Source organism: Anabrus simplex, chromosome 5, assembly GCF_040414725.1.
Source record: "Anabrus simplex isolate iqAnaSimp1 chromosome 5, ASM4041472v1, whole genome shotgun sequence".
NCBI lineage: Eukaryota > Metazoa > Arthropoda > Insecta > Orthoptera > Tettigoniidae > Anabrus > Anabrus simplex.
This window is the reverse complement of record NC_090269.1, coordinates 323,512,967-323,534,748: the sequence shown is the minus strand read 5'-3', so window position 1 is coordinate 323,534,748 and position 21,782 is coordinate 323,512,967. Positions and strand designations below refer to the sequence as shown.

Below are 21,782 nucleotides of genomic sequence, written 5' to 3'. Positions count from 1 at the left end.
TATAAATATGAAGGGACGCCATGACGAAGCTTCCTTCTCCGGCATTTGTGATACAAAGCGGACGAAAAATTGTTGAGCTGCTCTGCGAAATCAAACCAACGAAAGTAGACTGAGTTCAACTGCAGATTTTAGCCATTGCGGCTAAGTCTTGACTCCATGACGAGATAGTTTTCTTGAGTGAAATAATTGTAACAGATAGGACGGTCAAAGTACTGAATAAATTCTAATGTGATTGAGTAATTCGTGTGCGGAAATAATTGTAGTCCATCGTGTGCGTTCAAGCAAACGAGTGAAGGGTATTTTCTTTTTTTATGCTTTATTCCAGGAAACCTGAAGAAATACAATGATATGTACAGCCATGAATGTAAAAATGGCTAAATAAAATGCCAGGGTCACAGGTGAGCCCTAAGACGAATACTGGCATGAAGACATGAGGTAGGTGATTTTCCATCTTACTACCTCTTATATCCTATCTCGTGATTTCTTAAAGTGTATTTGAATGGGGATATACGACGCAGTGGTCACCCTACTAAGTTTTGTAAATGTGAGAGTACGACTAAAAAGAGTCATTTGTTTTATTTTCCACTTGGATAAAATTTTGAAGTCTTGCGAGGGCCGTATAATGTTGTAAAAAGTTATTGAATAGGGTTCGAAGTGATATCACGTCCAATGTAGATCGTCATCCGTGTGAGTGTACTGCCTATATTTTGTGATGTCAAATTAAGATGTTCATTCGACGTAAAATTCTTCTGTCTGCAATTTGACGTTAATAATAATAATAATCCATGGTCACTCATTTTCAATCGAGTGGAAGCGCGCTGTCGGATGAGAACCTAGGGTGATGAATTTGGTCACGGAGAGAAACGTTTTTATTTAATGCCCATTTTTAAACTGTGTCTGACTGACAATAAAAGATCTAGTAGAATGTTTCAGTCATTTCTCGTAAAAATCAAGTTATTAAATACGATATCATTTATGCGAAGTTATTCATGATTAATGCATTGTGCGATATTAGACGTTGGGATTTCTAGTGGGGATTTTATTCCAGTTCTTGGTCGATGATAATTGTGGAGCTGGGAAACAGAGGTTAGTTTTGTGATTCAGGTTGGACCTGTCATTGAAGCCGGGACACGGAAGCCCGAGGAATGTTTTATATGAGTTGAGATGAGATGTGCGAATCAGGTTAGAGTCCTGTCATTTGAAGCCGGGACATGATAATCCGAGGAATATTTTATAATGTTGAGAATGGAAAGAAATTCATAGAAATCCATAGCGGTATAATTGGCGACGCGTATAATTAGTGTGGGCATCTTGAAGCATATCTGTGCATTTTGTTGGTTAGAATATCGTATTTGTTTAATCATGTCGGCAGAGTTTAAAGGGAGCATTTTGAGAAGTCAGTCAGGTAGAACGAACTGGGTGGTTTATGTAACTGCCAAGCGAGCATGGGGTGAGAGACCTCAGCTATGATAGCGGGAAAGAAGTGGAGTTGAGATTGTACTGTAATTCTCGGCCAGGGGAAACGTTAAAATGCTGGAATTAGTTGAAATTCATAGCCGGTAATGATCAAAGTATTGTGAAATACTGTAAATGGGGACGTAGTGAACATTTGAAATCACGAACTTTGAGTATAAGGAACAGAGTAACCCAATTTCAGGGTTGTCCAAAATATAGAGCGATGGTCGTGACGATCGGTTTGTCTGCGAGGGGTGTGCAAAATTCGGTGATTACGAGATATGACATCGTAATTATATGGCGAGTTGTTTGGTTTGTACGTAGATTATTATGATATCCAAGTGTTAATAACGGTTAGGACTAGATTAGATTTTTAAGCATGATATCACGAGATAGGATATATATAACTGGACGTGAATTATGTAAAATTCTTTTCCAGCCAGATAAACATCGCAATATTGAACTCACATCACAGCTGCGTAGAAATTTGTGAAGAAACCAGAGTCCGCGGAGATAAAATTTGTTGTTCGTTAATATTTCGTTAAATCATTTAAATTTATTTAATTATTAAAGTCAGTGAAACCGCATTTGAAATAACTTTAATCAAGCGAATAACTTGGAGATGCATTCTGGAAATTTTAGTTTGTTTTCTGGGGAATATAAAAAATAAAGTAACGATTAAGGGGACATATCCGAAGGAAATGGATTTTACTGCCACAAAGTTTGTGAGCATTGCTATTGTTGTAATTATTGAACTTTGGTTGATTGAGCAGTGAATGTGCTGGGGATAGTAAAGTGGAACTTTGGTCATCAACCGATGTAACTTAATTGTGTTTAGCCTTCAGCCTAGAAACTTGGATGGTCAGGGGGTCATCAACCTCAGTGACTTAGATTAGGGCCATATGCCATTGTAGCATCATTTCCTTGCGGTCATCATCCACAATGACTTTAAAGTAACTTAGAAGATTAGATGTCGGTCCATGACATAGACGCAGGTCACATCGATTCAATTAAGGGTCCATGCCGTAGAACCACTGTGTGGCACACCCCAATTGGACTGCCTTAATTATACCTAGAGTCCAGAGTTCGTGTTACGAGGGCTGGACCATAACGAATCACTACGATGGTACATGTGGTCTCACATGGAAGCCGAATTTGAGGATTTCCAGACTTTCCTTTCTTAAATGATTAATAATTGAGACAATGGTTTCTAGTATGAATGCCCGTCAGGCAGTTACGTTAAAGTCTCACACCAGTGTTCTGACCATTATGTAAAAATGATTGTGGTGTCCAGTGGATACAGTTGACTTCTATGATACCATTGACAGATTGCTTCGGAATTTCCTGAATAAATAGGAATCTTTTAAACAGACCTTTCATTCCAGTAGATAGATTAGAATTGATGAACCCTACCTTTACCTCAGCAAGTGACGAAGAACCCGAAACGACCCAAGAGACAGATCTCATGAACTGGGCTGATAGGTAAGGAAGGTAGGTATCCCTCAATATGGACCTAAAGGGTTCAATATGTACAGAAAATTGATATGTTTTACCTTGTTCTTAGCGGCGGCCTGTAAATACAGGAGGTCTTTCAAAAATAAATGGAAATTATATACGTTGATTATTGTTTGTTATGATGTGCTTTGTGTCTTCTGTTGCCACTCATCTCCAATAGATAGGATTACTGCTGCGTACCGAGTATTTTTTAAATTTTGCTTTACGTCGCACCGACACAGATAGGTCTTATGGCGACGATGGGATAGGAATGGGCTAGGAGTATGAAGGGAGCGGCCTTGGTTTTAATTAAGGTACAGCCCCAGAATTTGCCTGGTGTGAAAATCGGAAACGATGTAATACCATCTTCAGGGCCGCCGACAGTGGGGTTCGAATCCACTAACTCCCGTTTACAAGCTCACTACTGCGCGCCCCTAACCACACGGCCAACTCGCCCGGTCGTACCGAGTGTAACAGCCTGCCTGAATATTGACGGGAATCAGATGGGGGTTAGATAACTTTCTTCTTTAGCATGCCATTCCTCTGTTTCATAAATTTTCTGATACTACTGGTACGTAACACACTGGTTCATCATAACATTCAAGCTATTCGATCCCTACTCTGAGGTACTGATTGGAATGAGCACTGTGCATATTTAACGGAATAATGACAGAATAGTGCGGTTTTCCGTTTGATCGAGTATTTTATATGATAGCATTGCTTTTAATCACTACGTTCCTACTGACGTTTCTGTAATGACCTATGTTGACTTCAGTTAGGAAAACCCCAATGTCAGTCTTTCTGAGAATCCCGTAGCGAAGCACGGGCACATCAGCTAGTGATTTATATTTCCCCGTAACAAGTTATTATCAATTTAGAAAAATAAACTTGGTATTATAATTGATGGCTGTTAAAATACGTACAATTGCTAAACATATTTTAGAACCTATTTTAGAGTCTATTTTAGGCAGCTAAAATAACATTTCTGCACCTACAAATCCGAGGCCTAGTAATTACTATTGCATGTTTTTGTGGTGTTTGGAAGTGTAGTTTGTTTTCCGAATATGAAGAAGAAATTGTTGGAACAAACACAAACCCCCAGTCCCTGAGTCATAAGAATTAATTAGACAATTAAAATCCCCTATTCCACCGTTAATCGGGTGTGGGACCTTCTGAACAGAGGGCCTCAACGCTGACTATTCAGCCAAGGATTCGGACGAAACGAAATAATCATTGTTCCATTATTTCTATTACGGATTTACCCGTGGAAGGCAGGCGTGAAAGAAGGTGCGGGCTGGAATGGGTCTAACTACAAGGCCGAAAGATGAATTAAAATTTCAATAAAGGTTATATTTTCAAAATAGAAAAACTTAACAAATTTCACGCAGAATTTCAACAAATAACAACAAGCCAACAAATCAGGTACAAGACCAGGAAAAGCCAAGATTTAAGACGATTTAACAATCTGAGCTTCGAGCCCCAAGTTCTATAATTCCTGAGCTCTCAGTTCGCAACTACAAATTACCAAAGGGCAGAAACCCCCTAATTACATGGAGCACTTGCTCCCACCTACTAATGTCAAGCCTCCTAGAGGCACCTTTCAAAACACCAGAAAGAGCTAAGCCGCTCTCAATCTTTCAAGCCTATTCAAGTCAATACCATACTTTACAATCACTTGCCATCAAGGCACTACTTACAAGAATTAAACAGGGGTATCTCGTACCCAGCCTACAGGGCCTAAAAAGAAAAATAATAGGTTAATTTAAGTGGCCCTAAATGCAAAAAAGAAAAGGAGGCGTGAATTAGCACTCCTAAACACACATTTTAAAACCTCAGAAGCACTAGGCCGATGACACAGGGGCTATTCCCAAGCTAGGGAGGTTACTCCTATAGGAAAACATTTCAACACATTAAGGAAGAGAAGAAAATCGATTATGAAAACGTAGTCACCTCAAATCAAAAATGAAGGGGAGCTCGAGAGGGTAAGGCACTCTCTATCCCCGAATCACAGTTTAAGATATATGAGGTTTTACGAAGACTGAAAGAATTTACATGTTTCAAGAGATAGGTTATATATTAAAGGTTTCGGACCTTCCCGATGACTAAACTGCTGAGCTAGCAAGAAAATAAAGATGTTAAACGGCCATTACCTTTTGAAGAGCTGCTGCCCGAAGGAAGAGGCGCTACCCGTTAGGCTGGATGTTGTTCGAGTGGCGAAGAGCCGTGAAAATCAGCAGTTTTTAAACGCTCGGGGAAAGTTCGAGACCTTTCATGAATAAAACAGCCACACCCCGTCCATTTTATTGGTCGGTTAAGGTTACACATCAAAATCGAAGAAGACAGACACGATTGGTCAAAAATTAAATAAAGAAATTCGGGATTGGCTAAGTTCAAAACTGGCGGAAAGAAAGATTAGTATTGCCAACCCACAAATGAAAGAACAAAATTTAGTAAAGACGAAAACTTCTAAATACGGAATTTCTTCAAGAAAGTTCATTCCCTTCGCACCAGGGTGCATGATCATAGTTTTTTGTAGAGACATCTATAAGAGGATGTCCACACTTCTTGATCAATAGAAAACAAAACACTTTGAAATCCACGCGGCATTGACAACTTTGTAATCACAAAATTTTACTGTAGTGACTCTTCTGAGAAACTTATAAGTTAATCCAATTTTTTAAAGTTCGGTGTTTCTCCTGTAGAGGAGGATTTATTGGCGCAAGATTTAAAACTGCAGCGTACGGGTGTACCTCCCGGTACAATTTCTATCAGGATAAACATTGAACTTTCGTAGTGGAACAAAGCAGAAATAATTATTTAGTTTCACATTTTCTATCAATTTTAACATGCAACTCTTGTAGTTTCGATCTTGTCGCCTGATGTTTAAGGTCGGGTCGCTAGGTGCTCCACTGTCAACATATCTCTCAGTTTAGTACGGGAGAGTACGGAAGTGTCCAATATTGTCTATACCGGTAGTGTATTTTTTGTCGTCATCCGCCAACCTCGCACCCTCTCGTCCTTCAACATCAGAATGTCTTAAACAATCTTTCTTTCCTTTCTAATATAACCACGTCAGGTGTGTTTATAAGTAAGACACTATTACATAATTCGTTATGTGGATATTGGTATTGAAATAAGAAATTATGTCGTCAGTACAGAAAGTTGTTTACATTTTATTTACCGGAATGTAAGTCAAATATGCTAATAATTCTCCTAGCATTCATGCGGTAAATGGTATAGTTTTCATTTTAATAATGAAACACATTAGTTTATTTTAACTCATTTTTAATTCCATACACTTTGAGTTATCGTTTTTTCCAGGCTCATATCTCGGTTTATTGGTAGGTATGAAATTTGTGTTGGTCACGAAGAAGAGACGCCTCTTTGGAATTATATGATGTAACACTTTTCGGTGCTACTTCAGTCATTATATTCGATTCCCACTGGGATAACCGCATGGCACACTCACTGTTACCAGGGCATTTTAAAGATTACTGCAAATAAACAATTGACGGGGAATCACGCACTTTGTCGACAACCCTAAATGCAGATCATTCGCGAGTTAAACATAGGTCCGTCCCATCAGTACCCAATAAACAATAAAATACATCCCCATTCAAGGTCTTTAGAAGCTTCTACGTTTTAATAATTAGAAGACTCAACGAGAGGGATGTAGCTAATATGATGGTCTGTTGTCTGCTGACTCCTGCAGTCATTGTATCATTACTTTTTATCCATTGATTGTCGTCTCACAATAACACACTGTCCATCGACCCTAGCCATCGACCTTTGATGTGACGTCATAGAACCATGGGAGAGGGATAGGTCATTTGTTTTTGTTTTGGTCATGCGAACCAATCATATGTTACCATACATATACTGTACTGTGATTGGCTGAATACCTGGTTGTCACACTCGCTGTAACCAAGGCCTTAGAAACGAATAGGAGAGTGTTATTTTGCTCTGTTGCTGCTTACTGTTGGGGCTTACTAATTTTACGTACTTGTCGATTTGAATGTCGCTCTTTCATGCAGTGTGTCTTTAACCGGAAACCGGAAAGATGTGACTTTTCTTTGAATATTCGAATCACAAGTGTATTTTTAAGCCGAGTTTGAATTTTGTATGTAATTTCAACGCTTTGATGGCTTTTGACAATCGGCATTTCGGTAAATGCAAGCAATACCGTGCTATAGCAACATGATACATTCCAGTAGAAATAAACTAGAGGTAAGCTGGTTTATGCCTTTGCGTCATAATGACATTACTTTATAATATACTGTAGATTCGTAACCTTCCTTGTTTATTATGCTGTGAACCATCCGCCATTCCCAGGGCCGTGTAAACAGCTGATCGTAGAACCGAGACAGGGTTGATCTGGGCGACGGTTCTCTAGTACGTTACTGTTTGTGGGGCTTGAAATATGCTACTTTTAGTTTCAAAACCTATGTTGACGATAAGTTGTAAATTTATGATTTAATTGAACATAATACTAGTGTTGCAGCTTCGAAAGGTACATAATATTCCTTCCCTTGTTCATTTTGCAAGCTGGCCTTGGTGAGTGTTCTTTGTTTGCATTTATTGAAGGCGGTGAAATAATTGTTTAATTGTTTCACTAAGATAAGTTCGCGACGTCGGAATGTGCGTTTATGATTGTAAATTTTGTTTGTTGATCAGTCGTCTTATATCAAGTCAATAAATGACAGAAATAACAAAATACTTAGGTCTTCATTTCCATTGTAACTTGTGCGCAGTTCATAACGTAATGTTGGCAGAAACCGAAAATACCTTTTATTTTTTAATTTTCTTTGTTTGTAAATATATGCAGGATTATGCAAAACTTTTTAAAAGTACTTGTCACTTCCCTACAGAGAAACGTCCTTCATAATACCAATTATTCACCTTCAGTTTTGTCTTTGTTGTTAGGTTTTATTTTCTCAAGAATGATAGTTTTCAGGCAAAAGTTTTCGACTCGTATCGGTGTATGTAAGGATGTTTCTCATACCGAACAAGGTGATGCAATATAATGAAGCACAAATGTGGGCAAGGATAGAAATAAAAAAATTTCCGAACAGAAGTGATATTACATTTTATTTTGACACCTCTTTGTACATACTGCTCAAAAAAAGAAATTTGATCACTTGTTTTAATATGCTCTTACCTTCATGGTATGCGTACATATTGAATTGGAAAAGAACCTTCTTTGTAACAATTAAGAATTGAAATGAAAGGTGTTCTTTGGACACTTGACGCATTCTCATTACACAAGGTATCATAAACAAAGTGGTCCCTGGTCATACACTAAAATGGCTAGGCCCTTTGTGGTTATTAGGCATCTTAATGAGGAGTATTACCACCTTTCGTATGGATAACAGCTTCAAGAACACCTCGTGCTTCTGACAAGGTGCTGCACATTCAGTTGTGGCATATGTCCTCACTCTTACAAAAGGGTGTCTTCAGGGGCTTCTAGTGTTTGAGGTTGTGGATGTTTTGCTCGGATGCATTGCTCCATTTGGTCTCAGACTTGTTTGATCTGATCCAAGTCTTGACTTCTGGATGGTCACTCCATTCATTGTATGTGGTACTCTTGCAGGAATCTCTGAATGATGTTGGCATCATATGTTCTGGCATTATCATGCATGAATACTATGTTTTCTCCAGTTTGTCTCGTGAGGAATCGTATGTGGTACTAAGATCTTGTTAATGTACTGTTAAGCAGTTGAATATCCATTGCGAATGATTAGGAGATTAGTTTTTATGTTGAGCCTAATGCCTGCCCGTACCATAAGAGATCCATCTTTGTAAGCAGTGGTAGATTGTACAGCTGTTGGATGAAATCGTTCTCCACGTCTTCTCCAGACTCTCAGATGACCATCTGAATGATTCATCTGAGAACTGCACAGCACACCAGTGCAGATGATCTCCAACAAACTGTAGTCTCCTGCCGCAATATCTATCCAGTCCAGGTACTTGAGCAGGTTGGTGGGATTGTAAGTTGGCCTCTCAAAGCCTCTTTCTGACTCATACTCCAGAAGCCTACTGTAGTTCTCATGCTGTAACTTTGCAGTTTCGGAGAGCTTGTAGATGCACAAAATGATCCTACCCTGGGATTGTTATTCTTTGTTGACACATGCCTGGCAACACTTCCAGTCTCCTGAAAATGTTTTCTGCAGGTACCAAATCATATTCTGCCCAACCCCAAGTATTCTGGCAACGTACCTCTGCAAGCAGCCTTCTTGAGGCATATTTTCATATAATTTGGATTCTTTTTTTTCTTAGTACCATTATTAATGTACAATCAACTCTCGTTTAACCGGGTTAATGTTTCCCAGATAAGTAAAATCGCAGTTAACCTGCAAAAAATTAAAAATAGAATAGGCGTACTGAAAGTATAGTTAAAATTATAACTACTGTATTGTATTTTATTAACTTACCCAATACGTTGCAGTAAAAGTAGCACTTAGCACAATTAACAAATGGAAAAATAAACAGCACTTCTCGTTGAAACTAATAAGTAAAAGAAAAATATTCAGACTACTTAAATTTACTATTTCTGAAACTAATCAGTCTTGGTTTTATGTTTTTTTTTGCCCAGAAACACTTTCTTTATTTTGCTTCTCAAGTTTCTCAAAATGAGTTTTTCAGTGATAAGAGCATCATCCTGGCCCTCGATGTACTCCAACAATGACTTGACATTTGCCAAGGCAGCCCTATGCGTAACTGTTTGTTGTGCTTGTATTACTGTAACTCCTAATACTCGTGTCCGGCTCCAGGGCCAAATGGTTAGCATGCTGGCCTTTGGTCACAGGGGTCCCGGGTTTGATTCCTGGCAGGGTCGGGAATTTTAACCATCATTGGTTAATTTTGCTAGCACCGGGGCTGGCTGTATGTGTCGTCTCCATCATTTCATTCTCATCATGACGCGCAGCTCGCCTACGGGTGTCAAATTAAAAGACCTGCGCCTGGTGAGCTGAACATGTCCTTGGACACTCCTGGCTCTAAAAGCCATATTCCATTTCATTTCTGATATCGTGCTTAAGCCGCAACACGGTTGATCCGATTACGGTAAATTGAGAGTTGAATGTATACACAAGTGGTTTAAAAAATGCAAGTTTTTATCTAATATTGAAGAAATTTCATAAGGTGTAATCATTTTATTGAACGTGGCGTTATTCTACGACAACTGGTGCCCCCATTGCCTACCTTTGTCTGCATGATCAAACATGACTCGGGGTCTGGTATAAAGTGAGATGAATCTTTGTAAAGAGTTTTTACAACCGGATGCCCTTCCTGACATCAACATCATCAGAGGAGTTAATGAGACCAAATGAATAACATGATATATGGTAATTGGAAGGAAGATGGTGAAACCTGGTGCCAGCACATAGCAAATAACACCAAGAGGTCTGTTCAAATCACCATCAACAGCTTCATTTGCCCTCACTCCATAGAAATACTGGAGAGGTTTGGAATTTAATCTAGGCTTTTGGAATGCAATCTAGTGATGAGAATTTGTGTACCTCTTCTACCCTTCTGGCAAACATTCTGATGGTGAAATTGTTTTTGACCAATAGGACTTGAACAGGCTAACCACAGTGTTGGACCATATAGACTTGACATCTTAACTCTTATGACCCTCAGGCAGGCACCTTTCATCCTATACCGACATCTCTCAAACATCCGGATAACAGTGGAGTCCTCTGTTGTGTAAATAGGACATGTTATTGCTGTAATAGTCCAATCCTTATCCCACTGTGTATTTGTACACTGCAATTAGGAACGTCTAAAGATATGACCACAAACTACTTTTTTGAGCGCTCTCTTTGTTTTTTAAGAATTACAGCTGACATCAAAGTATTACTGAATTTTGTAAATTCGTGAATGATTTACATGATTTTATAATTGTATGCATTCATATGGATAGCAGCAAAACTCTATTTGTATATCAGTTCCTTTTATCAACAGATTCCTCGCTTGGATCATTGGAGTTACATCAGAAATCAGAATGAGATAATGTGAATTTGGTGGCTTAGCATCAGTTGTAATTGACCATTATTTGGTAAAAAAAAGTCTGGTCCTAGCTTATGATCATGCATATTACCTGTGTCTGTGATGATAGTATGCATTATAATTAATCTGGAACATTGTGATTCTGTTTTGAAATGTGGTTCATTAATATAGGTATAAGTAAATTTACCGACATAAAATTAAAGCAATCTTGAATGCCAATCAAATATACTGAGGTTCTGTATTGCAACCTTAATTGTAGGTGAATTCACTGCTTAGTCAGCCTGTCCTTTGTTTATGGGATAGTTTAAATATAAAAGTTTTCTCAGTTTCGAATTCCAGCATTGTTGTTCAACGTTTTTAGGACCTTCTTGGATAAGACGATGCCATACCAGGTGGTTAGCAGCTTTTGCTTTCCATTTCATGGTGTTGATGTGGCATTCCTTCATGTCTGACTTTAGTACGTCCCTGAATCTTTTTTGTTGTCCACCGTGGTGTCGACGACCACCTTTCAGTTGAGAATACATAATTTGCTTTGGGAGGTGAAAATCGGGCATATGAACAACATGACCTGCCCAACAAAGTCGATGTTTCATGATCATAGCCTCAATGCTGATGGTACAGGCTTCTTCCAAGATACTGATATTAGTTCAGTGATCTTGCCATTTAACCCTAAGATCCTCCTCAGACAGTGCTGATGATAGTTCTCCAGGCACTTTACTTGCCTCCTGTAAGTGGTCCAAGTTTCACACCAATAAAGGAGTGTTGGTATTACAATAGCTTGATACACATGAAGGTTTTTCTGAGTACTACTGTTACGGTTATCAAAGATCCTTTTTCGTAGACAACTGAATGCTGTGCTAGCACAGTTCAGACATTGTTGAATTTCAACATCTATATTAGCATTTGCTGAGAGGTGACTACCAAGATAAGCAAAGTTTTTGGATGTTCTACAAGATCTCGTCATGGACTGTGATGGTAGGAGCAGTAGCATTGGCTTTGAGTGTAGACTGATGCAATATCTGTGTCTTTGGGATGTTGAGATGTAGACTGATGCTCTTGTATGCTTTTGTGAAAGCTTTTAGGATGGTCTGTAGATCTTCTGAGCTGGCCAGAACAACATTGTCATCTGCATACTGGAGTTCCATAATGCAGGCAGTAGAAATCTTTGTCTTGGCATGCAGTCTGCTAAGGTTGAATAAACCTCCTTCAAACCTGTGCTCTATTTCTATGCCCTGTGGTAGTCCACCTTTAACAAGGTGAAGTATGGTTCCAACAAAAATTGAGAATAGTGTAAGAGCAATTACACATCCTTGCTTTACACCAGTAGTGATCTCAAATCGTTCTCCAGGTCCATTATATGTAAGGATGGTACCATACATGTTGTCATGGAGGTGTCGAAGGATCTTAATGAATTTTGGAGATCAGCCAGGACAGGTATATTGCATTATAGAAGAAAAACGAAAGAGACTTGTCACCATTCCAAGATATATTAAAAAAAATACATGAAAAATAGTTAACACTTTCAACACTATGCCCGTACGGGATACGGGCGCACTGCTTTCCTGGTTGTGAATGGCGCAAAGAAAGTACTGTAGATGGTGGTGCAAGGAGTGCAAGGTTGGACTATGCCTAGCCCAATGTTTTCCGGGATACTATACTTAAACACACTATTCCTAAGTAGGTAAATTCTTTATTTCAAATGTACTTGTGTTTATTTGTGGCTTAAGTAGCCACATTAAACTATTCATTTTCATTGTTTGAGCAGGCGATAAGAAAAGAGGTATAGTCCACTTGATGTGTTCAATGAAAGTTACGAACAGCTACCTTGATGCCTAGTGGCTTCCAGGATGGCCAGTTTCCTTTCTTGATTTACAGTGCAGTTTAAAGTATTGTTGGGGTGAAGTTAATGAGATACCAAAGATATGCATTGGATCTATACTCCTAAAGACAGTGATGGGTGTACGAAGTAGGTGGTTGGTGGAGTCCAAGATATTTAAATATGCCCCTGTGGAAATTAAGCACAAATCCTTGTACTTCTTAAAGAATTAGTTCTTCACAAGGATTTGATTAAGTTGCCTGCGATAACCTGATCCACAAACTTCCATGTTTGGGACTTTGCAATGTTGGGAGGTTCAAGAAGCATGTCAGTGATAAGCGTGATGCAGGCTCTCATATTGACTTTTGACCTGCAGTCACTACCCAAGAACAAAATCTCTGTGTACCATCTTACTGTTCAACCATGCATTCTAGCTCGAATGAGGTGCTACGATTTCAGAAATTTGCCACAGCCTTAATATGTTGTAAAGGATCAACAACCTCTGGAAGGTGTGAGCCTGCTTGTGTTGAGAATAGAACACTGCCTCTATGCATGAGGTGCTTCGGCGTGCATGCTCCCAAATCCAAGGAATGTCCCACTTTGAAAAACGATTTAGTCCAGCCTGGGGAAAGTTTGTCAATGGCCGGTCTGGAGTTCCATGATTATCATCACTGAAAAGGTCAAAGGTTTGGATCACATTGTTCAATTTTGAACCCTTTGCAAATACCAATAACAAAGTAGTAAATGCCTCAGCTAGACAGCAACGTGAGGGTTTAAAGTAATAGCAGTACCATGAAGTTGTCTGTACCTTTTTCTGGGAAGCCGTTAAATGTGTGATTCCCCACGTCTGGGCAGAATTCCTTCTACATGGAAGTTCTAAGTTCCATTGTGGAGTTTTATCTCCTGTATGCAGTTATCAGACTGTGCCTCTTAAATAGGCTTCTGATAAGTTCACCTGCATACACCCCAGCGTCAGTGGGTAGGGTCTGACACATCCCAATCTGAGGAGTCTAATGTCAGACCTAAGACGAAACGCTGGTTAATAGAGCAAACGCCTGAAAAGCCATACATCTAATTTTTTATTTCCTTCTACATGTCGGGCTGAAAAGCCTTTCCCACACCAGGGCAAGGGAAAAAGTCTTCCTCATACTGGGAGTGGGTAAACATCTCTCAGCCCTTCTGTAAGTGCCCAGAAAACCAGTGCTTCCCTGCACAGTTGGAGAACCAAACTTTTTCAGCCAGGTTAGACATGACAGCATTCTCAAAGAAACCTAGCAAACCTCCAAAGAGTTTAATAATGGTGGAAAGGCCCTGACTTCCTCTTGCTTGCCCTCTAGGGAACTCAGTTCTCTCAGGAAGAACACCCACCATTCAAAATCGAAACACCATCCACAGATTTTTCAAACTAAATACTGTATCTGTCTTGGCCAAGGAGAGAAAGGAGGTTGAGACTATAATCTTTCATTAATGGTCATAAGGATGCCATATGGCAGCAAGTTGATGGATGAACAAAGTCATCTGAACTTCCTCCCTTATTGATTGACATCATGGCACTATTATAGTGGAACTGTAACAGTTATAATCATTGCTTTGCAGAGTTGTCAGTTAATGTTCTTCAATACGGCCACTGTAGTCTATCTGCAGGAATCTTGTTTATACTTCAGTATGATACACTATGAAGGAATTTAAACTTTAGTCTAAGAATCAACCAGCGGGAGCAGTCGGTGGTATGTTTACATCAATCTACTTTGATGTCTTCAGTGAAGAATTGCGACTACATACTCAGCTGGAGGCAGTTGCAGTTTGCACTTTGCTGTCAGCAATGGCAACAATGTGAATTGTAGCCCTATACATTTCACCATTTTAGGAACTTCATTTATAAGGGCTAGAAGATCTGGTTATTCAATTGCCTCCTCCTCTCTTGGTTGGAGATATTCACGACACTTTGTGCGGCTCTCCTTCCATGTGCAGTAGGAAGAGGTGGTTTGAGCAGTTGATTAATCAGTTATGTCTTTTCACGAGAGTTTAATCCTGATGTAAACATGGTATGTCCATGCCTCCGCCAAAGAGTTGTGGTTCACTGAGCATTTAGTGCCGACCTCCACCCCGTCAACGTCTCATGTTCGGACGTACAGGGCTGCGCATTGCATATGACAACAGTGCCAAGATCTGAACTTTTGAATAAACGAGTAAACCTGGATACTGTTCCTTAGTTTATTGAACACATTCAAAATGCACTGCCTATGGTCACTTCTGAGCAGTAGTTTTCTTTTGTCCTTCACTACACGTGATGGTCCTACTCAGTAGTGGCGATTAAAGGGGACGAGCCCCCTACTTTGTGGAGAAAACATATCTTTATTCCATTTTAGCCATCTGAAACATAAGATAATCAGCTATGTGGGGAAACAATAAGGAAAGGAACGTGATTGTAGCGGGTCAATTGGGAAGGTAATGCAAACGACAGGAAGCATGACCAACAAAAGGCAAATAAGTTAATATGGGAAGGGCCCATGATTCAGAAAGTGATGGAACCAACTAGAGGGAAGCATATTCTGGATGTGTTGGTGGTAAAACCAGATGATCTCTTTCGAGAAACCGAAGTAATAGATGTATTAGTGATCACAAAGCTGTTTTTGTGGTAATTAAAAATAAATGTGAAAGAAAGGAAGATATTAAAATTAGGACTGTTAGGTAGCAGGTAGAGACCCTCCTTGGGGGCAGCTCTATCCTGGGAGTGGTGCCCCTGGCTTTGTGAGTCCCAGAGCACACTGACCTGGTGTGTAGTATCTGGTAAGAGTCCCAGCTCAGGGTTACGAGTGAAGACCTCAACGGCGGAGAGGGTGACCTTTGGTACGGCGGAGATGTTGGAAGAGGCAGCCCTATACTTGGGGATTAATATGAGTACAACACACAAAGGGCACGACTGTTCCACATGTTAGGGGCGGCTGAATCACAACTCACCAACACGTCTGGTAAGCATGGTGTTTTATTGCCGAACACCTTCCATAAACTCCTACGACTTCAAATTTTCAAACGAAACTACCCCAGGTGAGTAGAGCGAAAGACTCAGAATCTCACACTGACAATACGTCAGTCTGCCTCAAGGATTCTGGGGGAGGCAAAAATTCGAAAAGAATTACTAAAGCAAGAATAGCCACATACGACATAAGAACTATGAGACTAGCTGAAGACCTGGAAAGACTAGAACAAGAACTGCTGGACATAAAGTGGGATGTTCTGGGAATTTGTGAGACTCGCCTTCAAGGAGAAAAAGCTGAGACCCTTCCATCAGGTCATGTCATCTTACGTAATAACGGGGATGTTTCTACACATGGGGTTGCTATTCTTATCAATAAAAATATCAAAGAATTCATACACAAGATGATTTGTGTCTCTCTCAGAGTGATATATATAGTCCTCAAATTGAATAGTAAGTTCTCCATACAAGTCATACAAGTCTATGCTCCAACCAGTACTTCTGATGAAGAGGGAGAGGAACAGCTGTATGAAGATAACACCAAAGCGAAAAATTCAGAAAAGACACAACTCTGTATCATCATTGGAGACTACAATGCAAAAGTGGGTCAAAAGGAAATCGGAGACCCAGAGAACATTGGTACATATGGACTAGGCCAGGGATGGCGAACCTATGACGTGCGTGCCACTAGGTGACACGCGAATACGCCTTCTATGGCACGTCAGTATTTACCGGTTGTAAAAATGTAATTTTCAATTCTGTTTGCAAAATACAATTGTGGAACATTCAGTCGAATGGATTGTTATACTTTAACTGAAGTCAAATGAGGGATTTGATGATTTTAAAGTAAAATAACTGGTGACACACTAAGACAGTAAAAAATAAACAAGACCTTAATTGACACGCTAGTCAGTAAAGGTTTGCCATCCCTGGACTAGGCAATCGAAACGAAAGAGGTGAAAGATTGCTAGAATATCTCACAGCTGAAAATCTCTATTGCATGAGTACTTTCTTTAAAAATCCCATCCAACGAAAATAGACGTGGAAGAGCCCCGATGGACAACCAAGAATGAAATAGATTTTATCCTGACCAACAAGAAGAAATATTGTACAGATGTTACTGTTCTCAACAGATTTGATACAGGAAGCGATCATAGGCTAGTTCGAGCAACCTTCACGTTTGACCTCAAACTTGAACGGTCCAAAATGACAAGGGGGCACACTTTTTCAGGAGTAGAGGACTTAGAAAAACATCAGTCATTATTTCAACAAGCTCTTACCAAAAAACTTAACCCAATAGAAGATTTGAAATATGTGGACGTGAACGAACTTAATGAGAAAATTACAGTTAGTATTCAAAATGCAGCAAAGAAGATCCCATTGAAGAAAACTAATACGAGCAAGTATTCAAAATGCAGTAAAGAAGATCCTATTGAAGAAAACTAATACGAGCAACGGACTTTCACTTAATACCATACAGCTTATTAAGGACAGCAAGACAATGGACAGGGATACAGCAGAATACAAAAATCTTAAAAAGACCATTCGCAAGGAAATAAAAAAAGATCTAAGGGAATTCAATAAGATGATCATGCAGACAATTGATGAAAATAAAAACGTGAAGATTTTAAAGAACAACATTCTACAGGAAGACCAACAATTACAAAACTTAAGAACCAAAATGGAGAAATAGTCACAGATAGGCAAAACATTACTGAAGTTATTAGAGATTTCTACTACAAGCTGTATACATCAACCATTAATAAACCACCCAGTGATGAACAACTAGCCCAGAATTATACACATGAAGTAACACCAGAAGTAACCACTGCTGAGATTGAAAATGCACTTAAACAACTAAGGAATAAAAAATCCCCTGGGGAGGATAAAATAACGAATGAAATGCTGAAATTAGGTGGAAGAGATCTGCTAGAAGCCATTAGAATACTCCTCGACAAGTGTATTAACTCTGGAAGAATACCAGAAAATTTGAAAAATGCTGAAGTGATACTTCTCTTCAAGAAAGGAAAATTTAGAGATCTATCGTCCTGTGAGTTTATCACACCTTTACAAGCTCCTGACTAAAATTGTAACCAACCGCCTCACAAGAGAACTGGATTTTTATCAACCTGCCGAGCAAGCGGGATTTCATAAAGGTTTCTCAACTGTTGAACACATCCAGACTATTCATCTTCTTGAAGAAACCACTGAGTACAACATCAAGATTCATCTGGCCTTCATTGATTATAAAAAAGCTTTTGACTCGGTGGAGATTTGGGCAATCATGAAGGCATTTCAAAATGCCATGATAAACTCAAGGTATATAAAGCTGCTGGAAAACATTTATGATCAAGCAACAGTGGTAGTCAGAGTGGACGAAGACCTCATCACCAATAAGATCCCATTTGGCAAAGGAGTTTGACAAGGTGACACAATCTCTCCAAAACTGTTTACCCTTGCCTTGGAAGATGTATTTAAAACCCTTCGTTGGAATAAAAAAGGAATACAAATCAACGGGTTATATTTGAACCACCTGCGTTTTGCCGATGACATTGTGCTCATGAGTGAAAATCTAGATGAGCTAGAAAGCATGATCCAAGAATTAAAAACTGCCTCTGCTAAGATTGGTTTGGAAATGAACATTAATAAAACAAAAATACTAAGCCCAGACAGTCAACCACTTAAAATGGGGAAACCAATATATAGAAGCCGTCGATGAGTACATCTATCTTTGACACAAGATAAAACTTGGAAAAGACAACCAATGTGCAGAAATTCCTCGCAGAATAGGTATGAGTTGGATAGCATTCCGAAAACTAAGATTCATCCTTACCAACAAGGATGTTCCAATTAACCGGAAAACCAAGGTTTATAATACGTGCGTGCTGCCAATTACTACTTACGGTCTGGAAATGATTACTCTGATGAAGAAAATGCTTGCAAGCTTCAGCGAACACAACGAGCCATGGAGTGGCAGATGCTAGGGATGAGCCTTAGGGATAAGATCCGTTTAGAGGACATCAGGAGAAGAACGAATGTAACAGACATCCTAGAGAGAGTAGCAAGACTAAAATGGCAATAGGTAGGACACGTAGCTCGAGAAGACTACAACAGGTGGACCTCTAGGATTGTTCACTGGAGACCATGGGAACACAAGAGAGGCATTGAAAGACCCCAGAAGAGATGGCTCGATGACATAAAGCTGCTGGCTGGAACATGCTGGTTCCAAGTGGCTCAAGACCAAAGACATAGGAAGCATATGGAAGAGGCCTATATCCAGCAGTGGATTGAAATAAGCTAGAAAAGAAGAAGAAGAAGGCAGTGCCATATGGCTGATAAAACAGGCATGAGGGAGTTTTTAATAAGGAACTATGATCGGTGGAAAACGGTAAATAAAAATGTAAACAGACTCTGGGATGGGTTTAAAGCAATTGTTGAGGAATGTGAAAATAGGTTCGTACCTTTAAAGGTTTTAATGATAAAGATCCACTATATTATAAAAGAGAAGTAAAGAGACTAAGAAGGAGATGCAGACTGGTTAGAAATGGCTGTGGAAGTAAAGAGAAATTGAAGGAACTTACTAGGAAATTGAATCTAGCAAAAAAGTCAACTAAGGATAACATGTTGGCAAGCATAATTGGCAGCCATACAAATTTTAGTGAAAAATGGAAGGGTATGTATAGGTACTTTAAGGCAGAAATAGGTTCCAAGAAGGACATTCTAGGAATCATTAATGAAGAAGGGGAGTGTGTATGAGAGGATCTTCAAAAGGCTGAAGTATTCAGTCAGCAGTATGTAAAGATTGTTGGTTATAAGGATAATGTCCAGATAGAAGAGGTGACTAATACTAAAGAAGTATTAAAATTTACCTATGACAGCAATGACATTTACAGTAAGATACAAAAGTTGAAAACTAGAAAAGCAGCTGGAATTGATAAGGTTTCGGAAACAACAGCGAGGACACGAGGAAAGACAGGAACCAAGTGGGTAGTTGAACTACGGAAAGATTGGTCGGAATTGGGGATCAAGGTGGAAGAAAAGGAAAATTGGAGAAGCAAGTACATACCGACTAATATGCCAGAGATCAATGATAGGGATGGATACAGGAAAAGGATTGAGAGTCACCAGTGGAGTAGACAAGAGAAGAGGATACTGAACATCTCGGAAGAAGAGCGGGAGAGAAGAAGAGAAAGGATGAAGAGGTTCTGGGAGGAGAAGAAGAAAATGCAATCCATGAAGGAGCTGTCCGTGGTCCTACAGAGGCCGTAACGCAAGAAGAAGAAGAAGGTTTCGGGGGATATACTGAAGACAATGGGTTGGGATATAGTACCATATCTGAAGTACTTGTTTGATTATTGTTTGCATGAAAGAACTTTACCAAATGAATGGAGATATATCAGTGTTCCGCTCGGGAAAGGTTAACACTGCCGTTTTGAGATCCATCCTTCAACACACTAAACTTGGAAAGCATGACGTAACCCTAATTATCCTCGACATGAGTAAAGTCTTTGACAATGTCAGCCACTTACATCTGAGACAAACTCTTAATTCTTCCGAATGCCCCTTTCAGTTAACAAGAATAATTTGCAGTCTGCAAGAAAATAATTCCACCTATTTCCAGGTCAATCTGAGAAGAACTAATCGTATCATTTTGTGTCGTGGTGTAATGCAAGAGTCCCCATTGTTACCTATCTTGTACGATACCACTACTGACCACATATTTAGAGAGCTTGGTGAAAAGAATGTATCTAATGAATATGGATACACTATGGGTTAACTCCGCTTACAATTTTGGGCTTTGCTGATAATACTGTAATAATTGGAAGAAGCAAGCAATCAGCTCTCGAAATCACTAACTTAGCAATTGAGAGATTTTGGGGATTTCAGGGTTGAAAATAAATTCAAACAAATCAATAGCTATCGACATTAATAAAGGAAAAATCAGCAGTGGAAACCTATGCATATCAAATGGAACAATTATACATACGGTGCATTTCCAGATCTGAATGCATTAAATACCTGTGAGTTAACTTCACCCTGACGCTGTTGTATTTGATTCTGAGAAATCTATCACATTACTGCAAGAAATACTAAATGCCCTGGCAACTTCTCCTTGGCTACATCCTAATCAGAATTTTAACATCATAAATTCATCCTTGTATCTGTTCCTTTCCACCCCACTGGAAAAAATTCCCCAACGATTTTTGGATGATGCCGACAAAGTGATTAAAAGTACTCACAAGGAGATTTTATCACTTCCAGCTGACATACCGGATGCAGTGATCTATTCTGCCAAAGCAGTTAGGGGTCTGGATCTTTTTCGTGAATGGTGGGAAGCAGCTCTACAACAGATCAGTAGCTGTAACATCCTCTGTAAATCTGGCAATAATAACATTGAGGCAACGAGAAATCTCAAAGTTGAAACTGCTCATTGCGCGTCCACCCTTAACATCAAATGTCTCGCTGAAAATGCTGCTAAATTGCAGGTACGTGACGGCTGGTTAGACACCATGAAACTCAGGAGATCTGTGTCCGGGAATACTGTATTAAAAAAAATGGTGCCTATTAAACCAGAAAGGCGAAGTTTACTCTAGCCAACCGGTGGATAAAAAGAACAGGACGGACTCACAAGCACCAAGTGGAAAGATGCTCTCAAAACGACAGCGAATGTAACTCCTGTGCCCCTCCATACTAGGCAGATCCAAAGATGGTAACCACTGCAGACGATGCAGTGAGATTGAAACTTTGGCACACGTCTTAGGATCTTGCCCATTTGGCGAATGCCTACAGAACACCATACAGCATCACATCCGATCTTCCTTGGCCAATATGCTACGTGGAAAAGGATATCTAGTACACGAAGATGTCCATGGAATCACAGTTGACGTTGGAACAAGACGAATTGACATGATTGCCTTCAAATCCGGGAGCTAAAGTTTCATTCTTGACCAGACAGTCAGATTTGAAGCACATACACAACAGCCCATTGAAGTCGATGAATAAAAAGAGAGGATGTATTCACCAACCATACCA

The 21,782-nt window shown here is 39.5% G+C and overlaps 1 protein-coding gene across 7 annotated transcripts in view; it reads left to right on the top strand.

The window, feature by feature from the left end:
- The first annotated feature begins 6,880 nt into the window (after positions 1 to 6,880).
- The window catches only part of LOC136874049 (F-box/LRR-repeat protein 20), a 458,706-nt gene continuing 443,804 nt past the window's right edge, over positions 6,881 to 21,782 (top strand). For 3 of the 7 annotated variants that reach the window (XM_068227643.1, XM_067147555.2, XM_068227641.1), the window contains exon 1: positions 6,881 to 7,176. In XM_068227643.1, coding sequence (XP_068083744.1) covers positions 7,120 to 7,176 — 57 coding nt within the window. In that variant the 5' untranslated portion in view covers positions 6,881 to 7,119. Of the gene's footprint in view, positions 7,177 to 7,285; positions 7,460 to 21,782 lie in introns of those variants that run through there. The other 4 variants (XR_011018275.1, XM_067147558.2, XM_067147556.2 and 1 more) reach the window with 2 other exon arrangements.